The following is a 19,621-nucleotide window of genomic DNA, read 5'->3' on the forward strand; positions in this document are numbered from 1 at the left end:
ATTAGATGAAAAGCTTATGGCATAGAAAATTCTCTAGGTGGAGTAAAGAGTCCACAAAGCTACACTTGTCTCACAGGACTGCAAAGGCACACAGCCAAAGTAGCTGTCACATCAGAGGCAGAGCATGCCCAAGGCTCCCGGGATCCATCTTCTCCCCAGGATCCATCAGGTTGCACAGCACACGCAGCATCAGCCCTGGGCTGCCAGCCCGATGGACCTGAACCTCCCAAAATAAACACCATCCTCTCCAGCACGATACATCTGAGCATCTGACCACATCACTTCAACTCGGTGAGGCTGTAAATTCACCTTAATGAAGGACCCTGCTACATCTTGTTGGGGAATCTATTAAATCAGTAACTTGACAGGGCAAGAAAGGCTGCAATGAGCACCTGAGAGCACAGCCTAATGCAGCAGGTTTCCTACAGACTGCAGGACACAGCAGCACTCCAAGCTGCACGACAGTCTGGTGGGCAGACTGCTGGGTTTTTTTTCCTTTTGCAGATGCCGCTTCCCTCACTATTTTTGAACTCTGTTATCAAGGAATCACATTTATCACAGTGCTGCTTGATGCCTGCGTCCCCAGCTCAGGGGTACACGTGCAGCTCTGCTGAGATCATCCAGTATATCCAGGGTGTGAATTAGTGCTCTGAAAGCTGTTCCCACGACAGCTGCTGCAGGACTGCCAGGACACTCCTGTATCTCTTAGAGCTCTGCTCCACTCTCACATTCGGCTCCCTGCAGAAGCAGTCCTTAAAAGCAATGGCTTTCTTTTTTTCTTGTTACTAAGTCTGATCAAGCTGGGGAGGGCTATGCGTTCTAGCTCTTCCAATCCCACAACCCTGACCCAGTTTCCCCTTCACAAACTGAGCCCTAGGATAACATCTCAGTACTTCATCTACCAGCTTGGTATCTCCATTCAAGTTCACTAAAATTGTCTAATTCCCTTTCACACCAGAAGATGATTTGCTGCAAAGCAGACGTGGTTTAGCTCTGCTCACCTATGCGAATGTCCACTGCGTTGGTCCAGTGCTCTCCATGGCTGTTGGAAGCACAGCAGAGATACGTGCCAGAGTCGCTGACTTTGGTGTGGCTGATCTAGACAGATCAAAAGTTAAATTACATTATTTATGGTGACAGCCTTCTTCTGAAGAGCAAAAGTGCTCTGCCCAAATGCTCTCCTTTCTTTATCCACCAGCCCTGAAAGTGTCACAGCCATACTCTGCCCTAGAAGCTACACAAGCAGGACAGCACGTGGCCAACACCAGAAGGTTCCCAATTTTCCTCCTGGATGACATTTTCTAGATTTCTATCATGTAGTATGTTTCCCATCTGTATCCAACCCTCCTGAAGGAGCTCAAGAACCCCAGCAGTGCTGGCTTGCAAAAACTTCTGTGGTTCTCCAGCCCAGACTCCTACTCAGAGAGGAACTAAAGCCACAACTGTGTCAAGTCAGCTGCAGCTGTCAAGACAAGTCTTGAAAATCTCTGATGACAGAGATCTCACTGCCTCTCTGGGTACATACTCCACAGCTGTACCATCCACCCGCAAAGGAAGAACCTTTTCCTAGTCATCAGGCTGGGAAAAGAGCTGTTTGAGACCATGGTCCCTCATAACACCATCTGAGAAGAGCTTGGCTCTCTTGCCCTTATTGCCCTTCAAGTGATATCCCAGGAAGAAATCTGCCTTTCTTGCAACAAGAAGACAGTGCTGACTTGCACTCAGCCAATGAACCACCATAAAATCAGACCTTTTGCTGACTCCATGACTCTCTCCTGCTGTGAATAACTGCTTTTCCTTCTAGCTTTCCTGCAGGCACACACCATTCCCGCAGCTTCATCACTCCACAACACCTTGCACATTTATACAATAGTTCTTCTTGTGCTGCTACAAGAAGGTATGAGAGGCCTGCTGAGAGCCCTTAATGCTGGCACATCTGTGAATCTCTTATTTCCTAGAGAAACATCCACAGCTTTTAAAGAAGCCCATAAAATGTATTCCCTCTTCAACTCCAGTTCTTCGGTCAGGGCTATCAAAGCAACAGGGGGGATCCGTGCAGTGCAGGGAAATGTCTGAGCACAATGCTCTTCCTCCAGGGCTGAAGAGAGGGGGAAAACAGGCAAGGAGAGACAGCTTTCTGCTGGCATTCACCTGATCACGCAGATCAAAGCATTCCTGAGCCTATGCACACAGATAAGAGCTAGACTGAAGGACTGTGTCATCCTCATATTGAGGATGACAACAGCATAAAATTTTCAGCAGTCTGTCCAAGGCTTCTGAAGCTCTCCCATGCACACCATCCCATTGGGCTTCTCTCATCACCCACCTCAGTAGCCAAAGTTTCTGAACCATCCCGAGGTAATGTTACCCAGAGTTTTTTTTTCTTCTGGTGTTCCAGCAGGTTCCCGTTTCGGTACCACTGGTAGCTGGGGGCTGGGACCCCAACGGCAGCACACTGCAGCTGTAGTGGTTTCCCAACTTCCACCTTCTGCTCAGTGGGGTTGAGGATGATGACTGGTTCTCCTTGCCAGAGCTGAGGGAGCAGTCCTGTGAAGCAGAGGCAAGGAATTAGTACTCCCTTTGTGAGGACAGAAAACAATATTTCTTTTTTTTCTGTGCAGTCCATGTGCTTTGACAGAGAAGTAAACTTTTTCCACCCACACCAGGAGATGCCTTTTCACAGGATGGCTGTGCTCACAGTGTCACCAATACATCTTTCTGCCCCAGGTGCAGAGAATCCTTGAGAGCAATACATGACAGCATATGACACAACAAAGCACTGCCTCTTGCTTCCCGATCCCAAAGGTGCCTTGACTCCTGTCGATGCTCACTCTTTCCTGCTAAGGGTGCAGCCAACACGCTGAGGTCAGGCACACCCTAAGTTACTTTGCCCAGCTTTGAAATAGCCAGACTGCCTCATCCAGTCCCTCTGCCCTATGCAAACACCTAGCAGCAAACACCCAGTATAACTTCCCTCTAGTAAACCCACAGTGAGTGGTCAGCAGGGCAAGAGGGTAAATACAAGCCGGGGTTACCAGGATCATGACAGGGACCTGAAATACCTGGAGCACAGTCACAGTGGTTTTGCTTAGATCCACATCACCGGAGCAGTTCTCCTATATAATGACTTGAGCTTGGAGGACACAATGCCCCAGAAACCACAAAGGACCACTGCTGTGATATCCAGCAATGTCTGTGCAAAGCAGAGAACAGAGCAAAGCTAGAAGACATGTTTGTACCTCCGGCAACGCGTGGATGAACCTCCACCTTCACCCAGTCAGAGAAGATCACATTTCTGTAGAGGTCGTTAATTCTGCAAGTGTAGAGTTGGGTCTGCTGTGCAGTGATGGGCAAGTCTTGCTTGGTGGCACCAGGAATCTGGTAGCGGACAGACTACAGAGAAAACACAGGCAGTAGGCAGCAAGTTCCCCCGTCACTGCTGGTAGCAGAAGGCACCAGCAAGCCCCTTTAAAGGCAGGACAAGCTGGAATGCCTGGTTGTGTCACCTCCTCACAAGGATATGGGGAGAAAGAACCAGTGGAAACCCTTGGCAAGCACATCTGTACTACCACATCTCCTCTATTCTCTTCCAGCCTCCCGCTGCCCACCTGCACTGCTAACAGAGGGCCAACTCACCTCACTGCAGGGCATGGAGCTGGCCCAATGCAATGAGGAAAGTCACCCTTGCTCACAACATTACCTGGCACTGACAAAACCACTGGTACTGCAGTGAGGTGTGGGCCTCGGCTCTGCAGTGCAGAGTGAAGGAGTACCCAACAGGAACGGAGACAGAGACCGGCTGCTCGGTGATCACAATGGCTGTTGGGAAACAGGCGTGGGTTTGCAACACAAGCAAGGAGATGGACACCGCTGGGGTGGCACTGAATGGGTCACAAAATTACAGAACCATGAAGGTTGGAAAAGACCTCGAAGATCATCTGGTCCAACCATCCACCTACCACCAATATCTCCCACTGAACCACGTCTCTAAGTACTACATCTCCATGGTTCTTGAGCACCTCCAGGGATGGTGACCCCACCACCTCCCCGGGCGGCCTGTTCCAATGCACCATTGTTCTTTCAGAGAATATGTTTTTCCTAATATCCAACCTGAACCTCCCCTGGTGCAACCTATGGCCATCACCTCTCATCCTCTCACTTGGGAGCAGAAGCCAACCCCCACCTCACCACAACCTCCCTTCAGGGAGTTACAGAGAGCGATGAGGTCTCCCCCGAGCCTCCTCCACACTGACCCATCCCAGCTCCCCATAACACTTGTGCTTCAGACCCCTCACAGCTTCGTCGCCCTTCCCTGGACACTCCGCAGGTCCTCGATGTCCTTCTGGCAGTGAGGTGACCAACACTGATCACAGCACTGGAGTACATCGGCACGAGCACACACATCCCCGTTCGGGTCGGGTCGCTCCTGCTCCTTCCGCGCATCACCGCCGCCGATGCGCCAGGCTCGCCTCCCGCACGGCCCGCCGAGAGCCGCCGAGCACCACGAGAGCCAAGCAGCCCGCCCCGGCTCACCTGTCTGCATCGCTCTACCGGCGCTCCGGCCGCCGTGCCTCGCTCGCCCCGGCCGCCCTCAGCCGGCGGCTCCCGGCCCCGCCGAGCACCTGCGGAGAAGAAAGCGGCGGCCGGGGATCGCGAAGAGCCCCCGGCCCGCCCAGGCCCCGGGCAGCGTGGCGGAGCCCGAGCCGCCCGCTCTCCCCGCTCCCTCGGCGGCCGCCCCTGGCCGGGCCGCGCCGCGGTGCGGGGCTCTCACCTGGCGGCAGAGGAGGCGGCCGCGGGCCGCCATGGTCGCCAGCGGGGAGCCGCCGTCCTCGGGGGGCAGCGCCGGGCTCCGGCTCCCCGGGAGCCCGCGGGCCCTGCAGAGAGGCGGAGGCGCTCACCGGGGCTCGCCCGGCCGCGAGCCCCGAGCTCTTCCGGCTCGTCCCCGGGGCCGCTCGGACGTCTCCCCCTCGGGCCCGGGGACGGCCCCCGGACTCACCTGCCGTCGGCCCCGCCGCCCGGGGAAGGCCCCGCGGGCGCTCGGCGCCGCGCTTCCGTGCCGCCGGGCCCGCCCCGTCGCCCCGCTCCGAAAGCGAAACAGCGCGGCGACTCCGCCCGGGGCCGGGGCTGGCTGCGCGGCCGGGTAGGGCCTGCTCCGCGGGGCTCCGGCGTGCCCGCGCCTGCCGCTGCCCTGAGCGTCGTCGGCCCCGTGCCCGCGGGTGTCCGTAACGCGGCCCGACGGCGGCCTCAGCCCTGTCCCCACGGCTGTTCCGAGCGCTGCCCCCGTGCTGTCCCTACCTCATCCCCTCAAGGGTCATTGCTCCATGCCTGCGGCTGTCCTCACGGTCACCTCCGTGGCTGTCCTCACCTCATCCCCACAGCCATCCTCACCCCCGTGCTCATAAGCATCCTCACCGCTATCTCCGTGGGTGTCCTCACCCCATCCCTGCGCGTGTCCTCATTCTCATACCCACAGCAGTCCTGACCAGTGTCCCTGTGGGTGCCCCCACACATCCCCACGACCACCCTTGCTCTCATGCCCATCCCCACAGCCACCCTCCTCCCCATCCCTTCCCTTCATTCCTCACCTTCAGCCTCATCGCTCACCTCTGTCAACAGGGCTGAAGCTCCAAGGCTCATGGTGGAGCCCCAGCTGTGTTGTCCCCTTTCCTTTAGCTGGGAGAAGTAAGGTGAGCACCACCCGAGGTAATGACAACCTGTCAGGCTGCTTCCACTGAGAAATCCCCTGCCAGCTGGGCCAGGCATCACGAGGGCTGCAGGGGAAGTGGCTCATGGCCAGCCCGCCCCAAGGTTGCACAAGCCCCTGTGGGATGGCAGAAGGGTGACAGCTGGGGACAGCCTGCTCTCACAGCCCAGCTGCTGGAGCAGCACCATAAGCTCTGAGCAGGCCCTAACTGCATGCTCCGAGTCATTTGATTTTCTACTCAAAGCCCAAACTTAACCTTTGTGGTATGAACGAGAAGTGTGAAATCGCTCCCCTGGTTCCTGAAATCTCCCTCACCGGATGCGGAAATGGGTCTGAGGATTCATTAATAAGGCAGCCAATTGATTTAGGAGTTAATTTCAGAGAGGTCTTCTGGGACCAGAATACTTGTGCCTGTCAGATTTCTATCGCAAACAGTCCTTTATGCCAGGATGAGAGATCCTTTGAGCCTTTCTGGAGCTACAGCTTAATGAAATGAATTACGCTCGCGCGCAGGCTGTGATTTTAGAAACAACACAGCAGTGAATGTGAGGTTCATTATCGCTGCTCTGTGACTTCCATCTGCAGAGCACAAAAGGCAGAGTATCCTCTGCCACCAGCATCTCAGATGAGGCTGCAATTGTGTCTGAGCAAATGAAACGATAAGAGTTCCCCAGCATAAATTTAATTTTGCTATGTGGCTCTATGGCACATCCACACCGGGGCTAGCTGCCCTTCCTTGTAGAAGGAATGATGGTGTTGGAGCAGGTACCCAAGGGACAAGGAAGACGATGTGAGATCTGCAGTGGCCTATATAAGAACAGACTCACTGAACCCATACTTACGACCTTTCAAAAGAGCAGACCAAGCGGAAAGGAGCAGAGGTCACAGCTGGTGGTCCGCACAACTGGGAATGGAGAGAGCAGAAGGTGAAGAAGGAGTGACCATAATTCCCAAAGAACCTTACGTTACTCTCTGAAGTGAGCAGGCAGGGAGCATGACACAAAACTGATAGGGCTGAAGCAGGTCTGGGCTTAGGATCAGCAGGGACAAATTTCCACTATTGTCTCTCCTTCCTCACGTACGGCAGTTACCTTCAGCATTGGCACAAAAGGATGCAGACAGCTCCAGATGGCAAAGAGAAGCAGTAACGGCTGAGAGAAAAGGAATGGACAGGAGATGTGCAATGGTGCAAGGGGAACCACCTCCATATGCTTCCCCAGGCAAGGGACACTGCTGAGTCACGCCACAGGGCTGGCAGAATTCAGCAGTGCTTAGTCCCCACTCCCCAGTGCTTTTCTCTTACAAGTGATGAGGGTGCAGACTGTAGAAAAAGCAGAAACCAACACAGCTGATGGAGGATGGAGGAAGGATCATTTTCTCTGTGCAGAATGGGACGGTCATGCTCTGCTCCTGCAAAGGTGGCAATCTTTCACATGGCATTAGTGAGCAGAGGGGATTTGGGAAGAGGATACTCAGCACAGTCACAGGTCCTTTCCTTCTGCCCACCTCCCCAGCTGTCTCTAACAACACACAGACCCAGCACAGAATTCAGAGACCATCCAGCCAAGCATTTTGAAATATACTCCTACATCTGTAAATAAACATATTAATAGATTGCAAATGAAAGTCCTGTCTGAACGTTTTCCACATCGTTCTATCACATCTGTGATGTTGAGTAGATATAAATGTAGTGCAGGTAGATAATAAAAATAATCATTAAATTAACCCCAACACTTTCCAGAAGCTAAAGATGACACTTCTGCTTGATGCAGCATCTTTTCAATCAGCTATAGTCTGCTGCATTTCCATTATGTACCTTGTCAAAAGTCTGCTGTGCTTGTCCTCAGATCAATACAAGCTCTTCTACATGAACATGTGGCCAAGAGTATATTTTGTTTTGTTTTTTTCTGCATGCCAGTGGTGTTTACTTGTTGACATTGCACTGGAGAGCAGGAAGAAGCTTGTTGTTTAGAAAGGGAGGGACTTGCATTTATGTATGCAGGATGGGAAAAGGAAGGGTTGTGTGAGAGGAGTGAGAAAACATCTGTGACTTGCTGTGAATCAGCGCTGGATTTGCAGGCAGAGGACGAAAGCTTTGCTAACAAGGATTGAAGCCTCGTGGCTGACTGGCTTAGACTTCAAAAACAAAATGGTGAGAGAGCAAGTTTCCAAATGCAGACAGAAGCAGAAGGCACTGTCACTCTGCAAACAGACGTGCTGTAAAAGAAAGCTCTGTCTCAGCAGGATAACTAGGCACAAGAACCAACTGAGAGCCTGAAAGGTCAGAAAAATAGACGTTCACCATGTGTCTGAGGGAAGGCTCAAACACTACAGCAGGATTCACCCAATTGCGCTTGAGCTGGTGGGTGCTAAGCCTGCTCTTGCCATCCAGTTTTCCCTACAGTAGTGGGGAGAGGAGCAGAACCACAATGTGAATGGGGTGCGAAAGGAACCTCTGGAAATCTCTAGTTCAGACACCCAGTCCAGGCAGGATCTGAACCAGTTGCTCAGCTGCTTGTCCCATCCACATGAGGTAGTAAGCTGAAGAATACAAGATGTAAGGGGTCCATAACATCGCTTGGTTATGCTAACTCAAAAGAGGTCACAAATAGCATCACTTAGTTTAACCTTTTGCTAACTCAAGGGAAACTTATTGCTTAGTCTAACCTTTTTGTCAGCCCAGGAATATTCTAAAAAGGGAGCCCTCTCCAGACAGTAGAAGAGGAGCCCCTAAGAGAGCAATGAAAAAAGGGAAGATAAGCAGAATAGGGTATTGCTGAGGCATGCAGGGCATGAGAAGACCCCAGAACTGGGACAAAGGTCAGAAAGAAGTGGCGAGGGAGATGTCTGACTTCATCCCAAACGACCACCGAATGGGGAGGAAGACGTGGAGCCTTCATCCAATAGAAGCTACTGCGCATGCCCTCGGGAGGGGGAACAGTATGTAAATGAATTCCCGGAAAAGTAATGAATATATCAGTGAGTCTTGGGTATTACTACTGAATATGTATGGCTTGGCTAATAAATGTAGCGAGACTCCACTCTCTGGTGTGCAAACTAGGAGGAGTGATCCCCCTTGCACCCGGCGTGTGGCGCAGCGCTGAAATAAAGACGTACCTGCTCTTTTAACCTTACATGGGTTAGAGTTTGATTCCGCAAATCACACATGTAACGATCTCCACAGACGGAGATTGCCCACCTCCTGGTCTCTGTTGCACTGTTTGATCTCCCTGACAGGGCATTTTTTTCTCTCCTGACATCTGATCTGAATTTTCCTCACTGCAACTCGTCTTTGTTGCCTGTTACTCTGTGCCTCTGGGACGTGCTGGCTCTGTCTTGCGTGCACCCAGTGAGGTATTGAACACAGCAAGAAGGTCTCTAGTTAGTCCTGTTATAAAGATTAAAGGTAGTTCTCCCAGCATCTCCTTTTATGTCAGGTATGCCACAACGGGTCTCCCAGCATCCTGCCTCTCACACAGGGCAACGGCACAAAGCGAGAGATTGGAGCATGCACACAATGGGTATCCTTTTGTAGCTTGGAGGCTTCTTAAAGCAAAGCTAATATGTTTGTCCTGAGGAAGCCTCAACAAATTTTTCTTCCACTGATTTCTCCTGTTTTTTTGTTTGGCTTTTTTTTTTTCCCAACTTCTGCTGACACACAATGAGTGGAATCAGCTTAATGAAAAGAGGCATGAGCAAGCATCTCTGTTTTACTGAGTGTACCATCTTCTAACTTCACGCACAGCCCCTGGTATTATTTTGAAAGACACTCTTTCCCTGTCCCTCAGAGTGTATAACTCTGTGGGAAGTACTGAGGTGGGATCTTCAGTCTCTGAGACAATCCTCCCCGTACTTCCTAGTAGCAAATCCAGAGGTTCTATGAGTTCCATCTTTGCATTTGCCAAGACCAAGTATCCTCTCTGATGTCCCAGTTTCAGCTATTTGCTTGCTTGACAGTACAATCATCTGTGATAGTGACCTGCAAAAAGCAAATAAACTCCAGTACCTACATGTGAAATGATGTAGGACCCCTTCCAAAACACTGTCCTGAGATCTGAGCTAAGATAAGCATTTCTATGGGACTTGAGTGGAAGAGCAGCAGGTCTGATCAGGATGCTGTCAAGCAACCGGATACATCCAAAGCTGGATTGCTTTGGACTAGTATAACTTTTGCAAGCATGAAAACCTAAGTTGTCAATCCATTATACACTGACTCTGACAGGCCAGCAGGATCCAAGAAGTTTTGTATGAAAGTAGAACAGACTTGGGGTCCTGGCTTTCAGTTTAGTGCTGTCTACCAACCCCCACTCTGTTGGACTGCATTCTGGATTCCCCACAGCCACTGTGTCCCTTTGCAACCTTCTCCCCAGCCTCATGCTCCACAGATTTCACTGATTTTCCCTCTACATGGGCTTGGGATTCTGCTGAGTTTGACAGCTTTCTTGGTGGACATCAGGTTCTGCTCATACAAATCTCCCCTTCCACTTGGTTTCCAAGGTTTGGTACACCCGTGACAACTAGTAGCTGAGGTCTGGGCTGAGTTATATCAGTTTGTATCTGCACGTCTGTGTTGTGGCCTTGTGCCCTGGTGCCTCCCAGCACTTTCACTGTTTTCTAGGTCTTTTCTGGGGCTCATGGCTGATTTAGGCCTGTTTACTTCTCTCTTTCTCATGCCACGCACACCAGTGCTGTATTTGTATTGCAGACCTCTGGAGCAATAAGTCATCCATGGCATTCCAGCACAGGGCTACAGAGCAGGATCTTTTCAGCCCCAAGCAACCAGTCAGGAGCCTGGTTCCTCTCAGGGTTGTCACAGGGCAGCCACCTATCTCATGGACTGGAGGTGGCACCAAGTAAGCAGAGAGGTAGGAGACTCCTTATGGGATGCAAGGGAGAAATATACAGGCTCTGTGCAAAACTTTGTATGGGATGCCTAGGGAGGAACCAAAGGCTGGGGAAGGGAGATATCAGGATGGTCTGAGAAGGGACAAGTGTAGGAAAACACAGAGTAGTAAGAGGATAAAAGGGGGTGGCTGCACCTAACCAGTGTGGTCATGCCGCAGCAGTACAGTGTAGCCTAGGTTCTAATTAAACACCATTTCTAACCATGTGGTTTGGTAAGAAGCCCTCTGTTCTGTGTGGATGTGTGCAGCCACCACCTGCCTTGCTGCTTGCTGTCACAGTCATTCTCTCTTCTCCTCAGGCAGGGATCAGCACAAAGTCCCGTTGTTTGCCCGCTTGGGAGCTCTCTAGCACAGTCTCATCTCTTTTGCAGTAACACCTGCTGTTGTTTTCTTCTTGCAGACTGCAGGCATACAGCCGTGGGCAGGCAGCCGATCCACAGCGAGGCTGCTCAATCCATCAGTCCTGCACGGAGCAATGCGGTGTCTCTGGCGATGTGCCTGCGGCATGCGATACAACAGCTTGACAGCAAGATGAAGGTGGAACATGAGGAAATTCGATTCTATTATGGGTTATGTTTTCATCTGGTATTAAATCACTCTCGGTAATCTTTTGTGACTGTGCCCACCTCTCACAGCCAGCCCTGTTTTGTGCTGTCCTCTTCAGGGAGAACGAGTAACTGCCAGCACAGGGCTTTTCCTTGGGAATCCCAGAGAAAAACAGCTGCCAAGGGGGGAAACTGGGCTGTTCAGCCTAGAGAAGGCTCTAAGGAAACCCTAGAGTGGCCTGTCACTAAAGTACCCAAAGGGGCTGCAAGAAAGGAGGAGACAGACTGTTTATCAGGGTCTGTTGTGACAGGATGAGTGGAAGTGGTTTCAAAGTAGGAGAGGGCAGATTGAGGTTGGATATAAGAAGTTTCTGACACTAAGAGCAGCAGGGCAGTGGCACAGGGTGCCCAGAGAGGCGGTGGTGCCCCGTCCCTGCAGACACTGAGCGCCAGGCTGTAGCCGCTGAGCATCTGATGTGCTGTGGGAGCCCCGGTGCACTGCAGGGAGTTGGACCAGATGACGTTTAAAGGTCCCTTCCAACTCAAACGATCACTCCTGTGATCCTGATAAATGCTCCTGGGGCTGACCCTGGGATGTGACTGCTGCAACGGCGCTGATAAATGCTGCAGGCAAAGCACTAACGCTGCACCTCAGGGGCAGCAGGGAATGTTACAGGCCATCTCGAGAGAACTTCAATGAGCCCCGAATCCCCGATGTGCCCCTGGAAGACATCACGAAGCAAACCTGCTTCGGCCTCGTTATGCTCTGACAGCCGCCGAGCAGGCAGGGCCGGGCCGAGCCCACCTCCCCACTGCCCCTGGGGCTCTGTGCCGCGGGGAGGAGGCCCCCGGGCCCGGGCAGCGTCACGGCCCCCGCCGCCGAGTGACAGCGGCATGTGCGGGGCGGCTATAAATGCCGGCGGTGATTGACAGGGCCGGCAGCGGCGCGGCGGGCAGGGGCAGCCGCAGCCCGGCCGCCGCCATGGGCTCGCCGCGCCGGGCCCTCAGCGACTCGTACGCGGGCAACGGGCGGACGTCGCCGCCCCAGCGGCGGGGCAGCGTGGAGGAGGCGGAAAGCGCGGCCTGGGCCTCGCGGCCCGACCGGCGCAGCTATCTGCTCAGCATCCGGCCCCAGAACAGGTGAGGCGGGGCGGCGGACCGGGGGGCGGCGGTGCGAGCCGGCGGCGCCCCGCGCCGAGCGGGCAGCGGCGAGGATGGGGCGGGCGTCGGAGGGCGGTGGGGAATGCTGAGCGGGCGCGGCGGCCGCCCAGCCGTCTGGCAGCGGGGCTCCGTCCTCGCCGGAGGCGAGCGCTGCGCAGCGGTAGAAGTGACGTCCGCTGGCCGCCGGGCGCCTCTCCGGGCCTTAAAGGCGGGCCGGAGCGGGAGGACGCGCTCAGACTCTCGAGGCGGCCCAGTGCTCGGCAGGGGGGCCGGCTCCTTGCTTCCCTGAGGAAGGACGGTATTTCTGTGGCTGTTGCTGGGGCAGACGCTGTCAGCGTCGTTCATCTTTTTATAACAGCGCTGAGCTGACTGTCTTGCTGCGAAATCCTGACAGACACGAGCTTCTGTCTTTTTTTTTTTTATTTTTTTATTTTTTTTTTTATCCTCGATATCCTCGAGTTAAACTTGCCCTCAGGATACTGCCCTGCCCTTCCTGCCCTTTCCCTACAATGAAGCCGCCTGTGTTATCTACACCAGACGCTGAGCAAGGGGCCCGCTGTGCGAGTGCCTTATCTTATTGCCAAAAAGGTATTTCTACAATGTAGATACGGGCTGAGCAGTGACGAGAACTACATTCCTGGGTTAGAAATGGCCTGAGGCGGGCGGTCTGGGGTAGCAATGAGGCTTTGTTCTCTGGGGGAAGGTATGATAAACATGCTGTCAGCTCTGAGGTTGAGGTTAGTGAATACAAGGCAACATGCCAGGGAAGGCAAAGGTGTTGGCTGTAGCGTTAGTTGTTCAAAAGAAAGCTTTTAAATTACTTTGAATTCTCTAGGAGTGCTCTTCAACCTGTAAGCCCTTGAAACGAGCATGCCTCTTTCCTTATTGATGAGTTATAAATAATCCATTTCCAGCGTGTCAAGGGTTGAGGCCTGAAAGAAGCTGAGATTTGTGAAAATAAATACGGCACCAGAAAAGAGTAACGTGCTGCCTGGAGGTCAGATGTTAAAGCTGTGCAGTGCCAAAGTTAAGTTGCCTTAGTTCAGTTGCTTTGTGCTTCTATCGTAGTGTGTGATCTGACTGCAGTCTGGCTGCATACCATGGCATCATCAGCACCAAGAATGCAGATACAGCACTCACAGCCAATCTATGACTTCAGACCGTGCTTAGTGGTGCAAAGGAAAACTGTAATTGAGTCCAGTACTTCTGTTCTAGATATCACAGATAGAGAATTTTTAATAAATAAGATGCTGAGGCTTTTTGGTTGCCTAGAGCTTGACTTCCTATTTCCCCCACTCCCAAGTACGTTCAAATCACAGCTTTAACCTGTTTAGCCATGAAAGAGGCTCCATCAGTCCTCAAGTAGTACTTCCAGTGTTCTCAGCTGACCTCCCCAGGTGGCAGAAGTTTTGCTCAAGGCCACTGCAAAAGATGCACAGTATTGTGAAGCAGTGAGCCTGGCATCCTCTGGATGTGTGACTTCTGCGTCTCAAGCACAGTGACTCCAGCCCACATCTGCTAAGCTCCAAGCTCTAAACACCCTGAACTTGCCACGCTAGCACTGTGTGTTGTCTGCACTCCTGTTTCATAGGTAGGAGTCTTACGCATTTGCAGACAAAGTGATGCTGTATTGCATTGCTTAAATTGGCAGTGAATTCATTTTCCACAAGTCCTACAACGCCCTTTTCAACCCATTCAAATGCTTGGTTATCAGTGTATAACAAGGTGATTTCATTTTGCTCTTTAACTTCAGTGGCTGCCCCTTCTGTTGTAAGAGAGATTTGCTAAATAGTGAAACTCACCTTTCCCTGTATTCAAGGCATCTTTCAGGTTCTCTAAGGAACAAGTGAGATAAAAATCCTGTTCCCTGAACTGCCTTGAGTGCAGATTTGAGAGAAGATATGTGGAAACAAACAGTAAAATTGCATTGCTGTCTATGATGCAGGGCAAAGGTTTGAATGAAGTGGGGCTTTTTGTCCTATAATTAAATAATGTATCATAACACTTCTGGAAAGTGGATGAGTGGAATGGTGTAGCAAGGAGACTTTCAGAAAGCAATTAAGAGTTTAATTAAATCCAGAAACATCTGGAGAGCTTGCCTGGGAGAACTGGAAAAGCAAGATGAGTGATGTGTGTACAGGCAGATAACGTTCAGCAGTTTTCTTTAATGCGGAGGTACTTGAATTCGGTGGCTTTGAAGCTGGCACGCATGGGGCAAGTGTTACAGACACAGAACTGCAGAGGGAGGCTGTTGTGGTGGTTAGAAAGCAAAAATGGGTATTCTAATCCAAAGGAAGTGCGGTGTTTATTTTTTTTTTCCTCAGGTTTATCTACTGCTGTGTCTCTGTATGTATTTGTAGAGTGTTTAGCTGATTACTTGCCTGCTCTCTTCTCTCTTTCTCAAAGGAAAGGACTAGAAGGAGTAGTGACGTGACAAATACCTTCATGAGGGAATATCCTCATGGAAAGAAACTGAGGTTAGGAACGCTCCTGGGACAACTCGTGGAGAAACTTCAGCTGTATGCATGCACTAATGAACGGTGTAGAGAACATGGATGGTCTTTCTTGATTTCTCTGAGCCTGCAGCAGGAAAGGGATGTTGTGCAAATTGAAGGATACTAATTTGGAAACTGGGATGTGCTTTTTCCATTTCTTACATTAGAGAAATTTGTTGAGGGTAGTTCTACAAAGGCCAGAGATTGGGGGTGTTGAAAATGGCCATATATTCATAAAGTCATAGAATATCCTGAATTGGAAAGGACCCGCAAGGAGTGTCAGCTCCACCTCCTGTCTCCACACAGCACCTCCCAAACCCTATGGCTGAGAGCAGTGTTCCAAGGCTCCCTGAGCTCAGCAGCTTGGGGCAGAGCCTTTCCCTAGCCCCACCTGATCCTCCAGCTGCTCCTTGTGTGTTTTGCTCTCTAGAGCCTTCGCCATCTTTATAGCTTTGGATGCTCTCTAATAGCTTTATGTTGTTATACTGCAGTGCCCAAAAAAGCGTGCAGTGCTGGATGTGAGGCCAAACCAGAGCAGAGCAGGCCAATACCTCCTATTGACCTGGTGCACCACAGGGTGAAGAACATCATCCCTTCATCAGACAGAGTATTTGGGATATTTACTTTCTATGCACTTGGGAACTGTTCTTTAGGAAGAGGCTTTCCCTTTCTGTAAGAACAAACTGACTTTGGAGAATGTCTTATACCTTAGGATACAATTGTTTGTAAAAAGAAATGGAAGGTGCTTCATTTGAGTTCGAGGCCTTCTCTTCTGTTGGAAGCAATCAGTACCTCTCACCTAATGCAGATGTCTGCTTCTAGGTCTTGTTAATGCATTGCCTCCTTGCTTAAATATCTTTCCGCTGTCATAGCTTCTTCGTGTGCAGATATTTATAGAGCATGGTGACATTGCCACCGATCTTTTCTTGGACGGCTTTTTCTGGTTGTGGTGGCAGCTGAGCTCAGGAGAGTGCCTTGCCATGATTTTTCTGTGCATCTGGCTTTTCTGGCTGGGAGCAGTTCCCAGTCTTGTATCACTTGCTTTGCACTTCGTATCAAGTGAAGGTGAAAAGGTCTGTTGCTGTAATAATGAGCTGTAAACTCAAGGATGCTTAGTTCCCGAAAAGCATGGCTACTTTCTTATTTCAGAGGAGTTCTCTCCTCAGCATTGAGCATCTGTAACTTCTTGTAGCACCTTGCTTTTGTCAGTAACCAGTGTAAATCCAGTAAACCAGTGTAAACCAGTGTACCAGTAAGGTACCAGCTGTGGCATCTGAGGGAATTCAGTGCATCTGTCTTGTCTGACAGATTTTGAAAGGAGGCACATCCAGTGCCTACTTGAAAGACAAGGGCAAAAGCATTGAAGGGCTGATCTCCTCACTGTAGGTTCTCTAGGGTGGAGATGTTTGTTTTTCCTGTGGGTATACCTATATGAGCAACAGTGCCTGTTTGAGTAGGGCTCCTTGTCAGTAGTGACACTATGAATAATAATCCCAAGCTGCATTTTTTTTCAACCCTTTCTACAGCATCCAGTTGATATCTGCTGAAAGTCAAGTAGAGGTGAACTAATAACCCAGGGTGGAAGATCGGGACATGGAGCTGGACAAACAGTGCCCTTCAAGAGCAGTGTTAAATATCACGTTTCATTGTGTAATGGGGAGTAGTGTGGTTTCCTTAAGAACAGAGGCAGTTTCCAGGAGATAGAATTAAAATGTGCTCCATCTTCCTCCTGCCTCAAGGCAAGGAAGCTCTTGGATGAATGAAGCTGTTCTCTCCCACTGACTGTGCCTCACATCCTGCAGCATCAGCTGGTCCCAAAGAGGGAAGTTAGAAGAGCAGTTACAAAAAACCTCTACTTTCACATTGTTTCTTTTCCAACTCACAGTCACAGAAATCTACACACAATGACTTATCAGAGAAATGTCAGCTTAGCTGGGTGTCTTGTTGTCCAACACTCGTTCTGCTCTTTGTCCTTCCACATTCCTTGTTGTCTTTCAACTAGTACTAGTTAATGTGGACAATAGAGGCAGTTATACTTGGGAGTTAAAGTGCAAGATCTGAATCATTCTGAGTGTAACTGTGGTTGATGGAGGAGCACGCAACAAGTTTGTTTTCCACTTTCTGTTGTGTTGGCATCTAGCTCTGAATTGTTGCATGCAAGTCCTTCTTCATTTAAGCTCAAAATGAGTTACCTGCAGAAAAATACCGTACTTCTTTAGCCTAGCAACAATTTACTCTGTGACCTTGACAAGTAGAGACTCAATAGATCTATTTTCCAGTCAGTAAAATAACAATGTGCAGCTCCATGGTGCTCACAGCTACTTTATCGCCAGGTTGCTGATAATTACTGCTGCAGTACGTGAAACACAAACTTTTTCCGTGTGTGCATGGAGTGTTTGATAAGAAGCGGGACACGTGGCAGGGAAGAGGCCTTAAGCATAACCATGTGGACGTGGAGGCCTTGTTGCTGGCTCTGAAAAATGTGAAATGAGTGGCTACCAACAGCTAAGAAAGCGCTCTGAGTGGCTTGTGTTTTTCTCAGGCAGTATTAACCTTAGAGGCAGAGAAGTTCATATGGAATGTTATACTTAGAAGCCCGCGTGTGCAAAACAAGCCCAATAATAGCATGGGGCAGAGTGGCAGCAGGAGGGAGTGTCTGCACGGGACTGTTGGAGCAGTCCTTCTGCCCTGGGCTTGTTCTGCTCTCCTCTTCTTGGGTTCTTCTGGGGAGTTTTTCTGCACTGCTATTGCCATCGCAGCATAACTTGGAGGTCTCAGACTTGGTGTCATTGATGCATTTCTCTGTTTACTTGCTGCTCTGGACAGCTAGCGCAGCTCAATCTTTGTGCTGTGGAAAAGCACTGAAATATATTAATGACTGTTGCAGCTCAAGGAGATCCATGCAGTCGGACATGTGAGGAAGGAGCCAATGCAAAGCATATTCCATCTTCTAAGCTCCTGTCAACTTCCATGTGGAGCCCAGAGCTGGAAGGAGAATGATTTCTCTATCTGGGAGTGAAGAAATAAAGGGGAATTTCAAGCAGTGACTACATGAAAGGGATTAGAAACAATGCAGGATTTAAAATCTATGTTTTTAAAGCAATTAACTTCTCAGTCCCAGTGGGGTGATGAACCAGCCTAGGCCATCAGCTTGAGCGATATTTTTAGTGATTAAGAAGTGAATGGTGTTGACAGTTCTGCCTCCTGCCCTTGCAGCACGACTGAAATTTGGCAAGTGCATGAAAAATGGGGAAGACCGTCTTCATTTCCAAAGGAAATTACAAGTAGTTGAAGGGCTAAAACCTTTAAGAGGATGAAAAATGTTGAAAGCATCTGATGAAATGGAATTTAAAGAAGAGCTGAGGCAGGTAGAAGCCACATGGAAGAACAACAGAGGGGTGTAATTCTCATGGGTCAGTGCAACAGCGGTTAATAACCAGACCTGTATTTTCAGGGCTAGCTTTCAACAAGCTGTCCCTCACTTCATAGATGAGATGCCTGCAGAGGATTTCTTCCCACTGGGGTTGGAGGTGCGTGGAGCAGACCTCTCCAGCCTAAGCATGCAGAATCCCCTTTCTCCTGTACATTTAGCCCTTGATTTGCCCGCTTTAGATGTGCAAGGATAAAGTAAGCTGCTGCCTACATCCACCAGCCCCTGAGCTTGCTCAGAGGATACACATCCGCTGTAGATGCTGCATTTAATTAGCAGAATCCCATACTGTGTACACTAACAAGTCTCTGGAGAGCTGAGGATATGGACGCTCCAATCCCAAGGCGTATCAGACTAGGCGTGCTGGGGCATCTGTCGTGCCTTGTGCAGGAGTTCCACATTTCCAAGCTAATAGGTTTGGTTTAGAGTCTGATGTAGTTATGCTGGTGCAGCTCTGTGTGGGTATGCTGTAAACTTAATTAAAATGAAGTGAAATGCCAGCTGCCTGCAGGCAGGGCTGTTGTAGCTGCGGCTTTCAGAATTTGATCTTACTCTCTCTGGGCTTAAATCTCTGGTTTGTTTAAAACAACTTCCTTCGTTCCTTAGCATATTGAGGTTAAACTTTAGTTAACACATGCTTTTTTTCTTTGATATTAAGACGGCTCCTCAAGAGATCAGCAGTCCAATGTTGAGTGTAATGTTTTGGGGCATGCAGTGAATAGAGCCTGGGCTGCATGCTCAGCGCTGGGAATTAAAACTGCTAACTGTGTTCACCACTTGATCGCATATGTGAGCACAAGGGGTTGGAGCACAGGCACCCTTCATTCTGGCTTCAGTCTTTTGTGTGATTAAGAGACAAGACACGTCCCCATCCATCTCAGGCAAATAAAGCATGTTTAAAACATTGTTCTGCCTGTGCTTGCACTCTCCAGTGGGCATTTTAGGATCTTCCCTTCCGGATCCTCAAGCGATGCCTGTGTCCTTTATATTCCTGGAGGTCACAAGGAGACGGTTTCCTTTGTAATGAGATGTAACACTCTCTTTTACTGTTGAAGAAGCTGGGAATTGAGCCTATGTATGCCCATGAATTGGGGACAGAGTGGGGTTGTGGTGTGAGGTGACCTGTTACTAGTAGGATGGCTGCGGGTGGTAGGATGCTTGATCCCACTGGCAGCAAGCAGCTCAAGTGGAATTGCTGCTCCCCTAAGCTGTTGGGATGTCTGGGGGCAGTGAGGGTGTGCTGGTCAGTAAAGCAGATCATATAAAGGCAGATCTGGCTTGGGGCTTAAAGAAATATCTCAGATGCTGGGGCTCAGCTGGGAAGCCAAAAGTGCTGTTCCTTGGACTTCCCCCATGAACCAGCTCAGTGTTTGCAAAATGGA

General features: G+C 50.4%; 2 protein-coding genes across 8 annotated transcripts in view; one reads left to right on the plus strand and one right to left on the minus strand.

Annotated features, from left to right (window-relative positions):
* LOC125698247 (mucosa-associated lymphoid tissue lymphoma translocation protein 1-like) overlaps positions 1-5,714 on the minus strand; it is a 30,028-nt gene extending 24,314 nt beyond the window's left edge. For 2 of the 5 annotated variants that reach the window (XR_007379138.1, XM_048956321.1), the window contains exons 1-6: positions 5,605-5,700; positions 4,772-4,874; positions 4,534-4,622; positions 3,240-3,393; positions 2,327-2,547; positions 1,002-1,098 (exon numbers count right to left, since the gene is read on the minus strand). Coding sequence is in view for 4 of the 5 variants with exons in the window: in XM_048956321.1 (XP_048812278.1) it covers positions 1,002-1,098; positions 2,327-2,547; positions 3,240-3,393; positions 4,534-4,622; positions 4,772-4,874; positions 5,605-5,637 (697 nt within the window). In the remaining variant the exon portion in view is untranslated. Of the gene's footprint in view, positions 1-1,001; positions 1,099-2,326; positions 2,548-3,239; positions 3,394-3,700; positions 3,820-4,533; positions 4,623-4,771; positions 5,021-5,604 lie in introns of those variants that run through there. The other 3 variants (XM_048956322.1, XM_048956324.1, XM_048956323.1) reach the window with 3 other exon arrangements.
* Positions 5,715-12,066: 6,352 nt separating this feature from the next.
* ALPK3 (alpha kinase 3) overlaps positions 12,067-19,621 on the plus strand; it is a 30,357-nt gene continuing 22,802 nt past the window's right edge. For 2 of the 3 annotated variants that reach the window (XM_048956104.1, XM_048956106.1), the window contains exon 1: positions 12,067-12,293. In XM_048956104.1, the coding sequence (XP_048812061.1) occupies positions 12,067-12,293 (227 nt within the window). The remainder of the gene's footprint in view (positions 12,294-19,621) is intronic. The other variant, XM_048956105.1, reaches the window with a different exon arrangement.

Source organism: Lagopus muta, chromosome 10 (assembly GCF_023343835.1).
Source record: "Lagopus muta isolate bLagMut1 chromosome 10, bLagMut1 primary, whole genome shotgun sequence".
Taxonomy (NCBI): Eukaryota; Metazoa; Chordata; class Aves; order Galliformes; family Phasianidae; genus Lagopus; species Lagopus muta.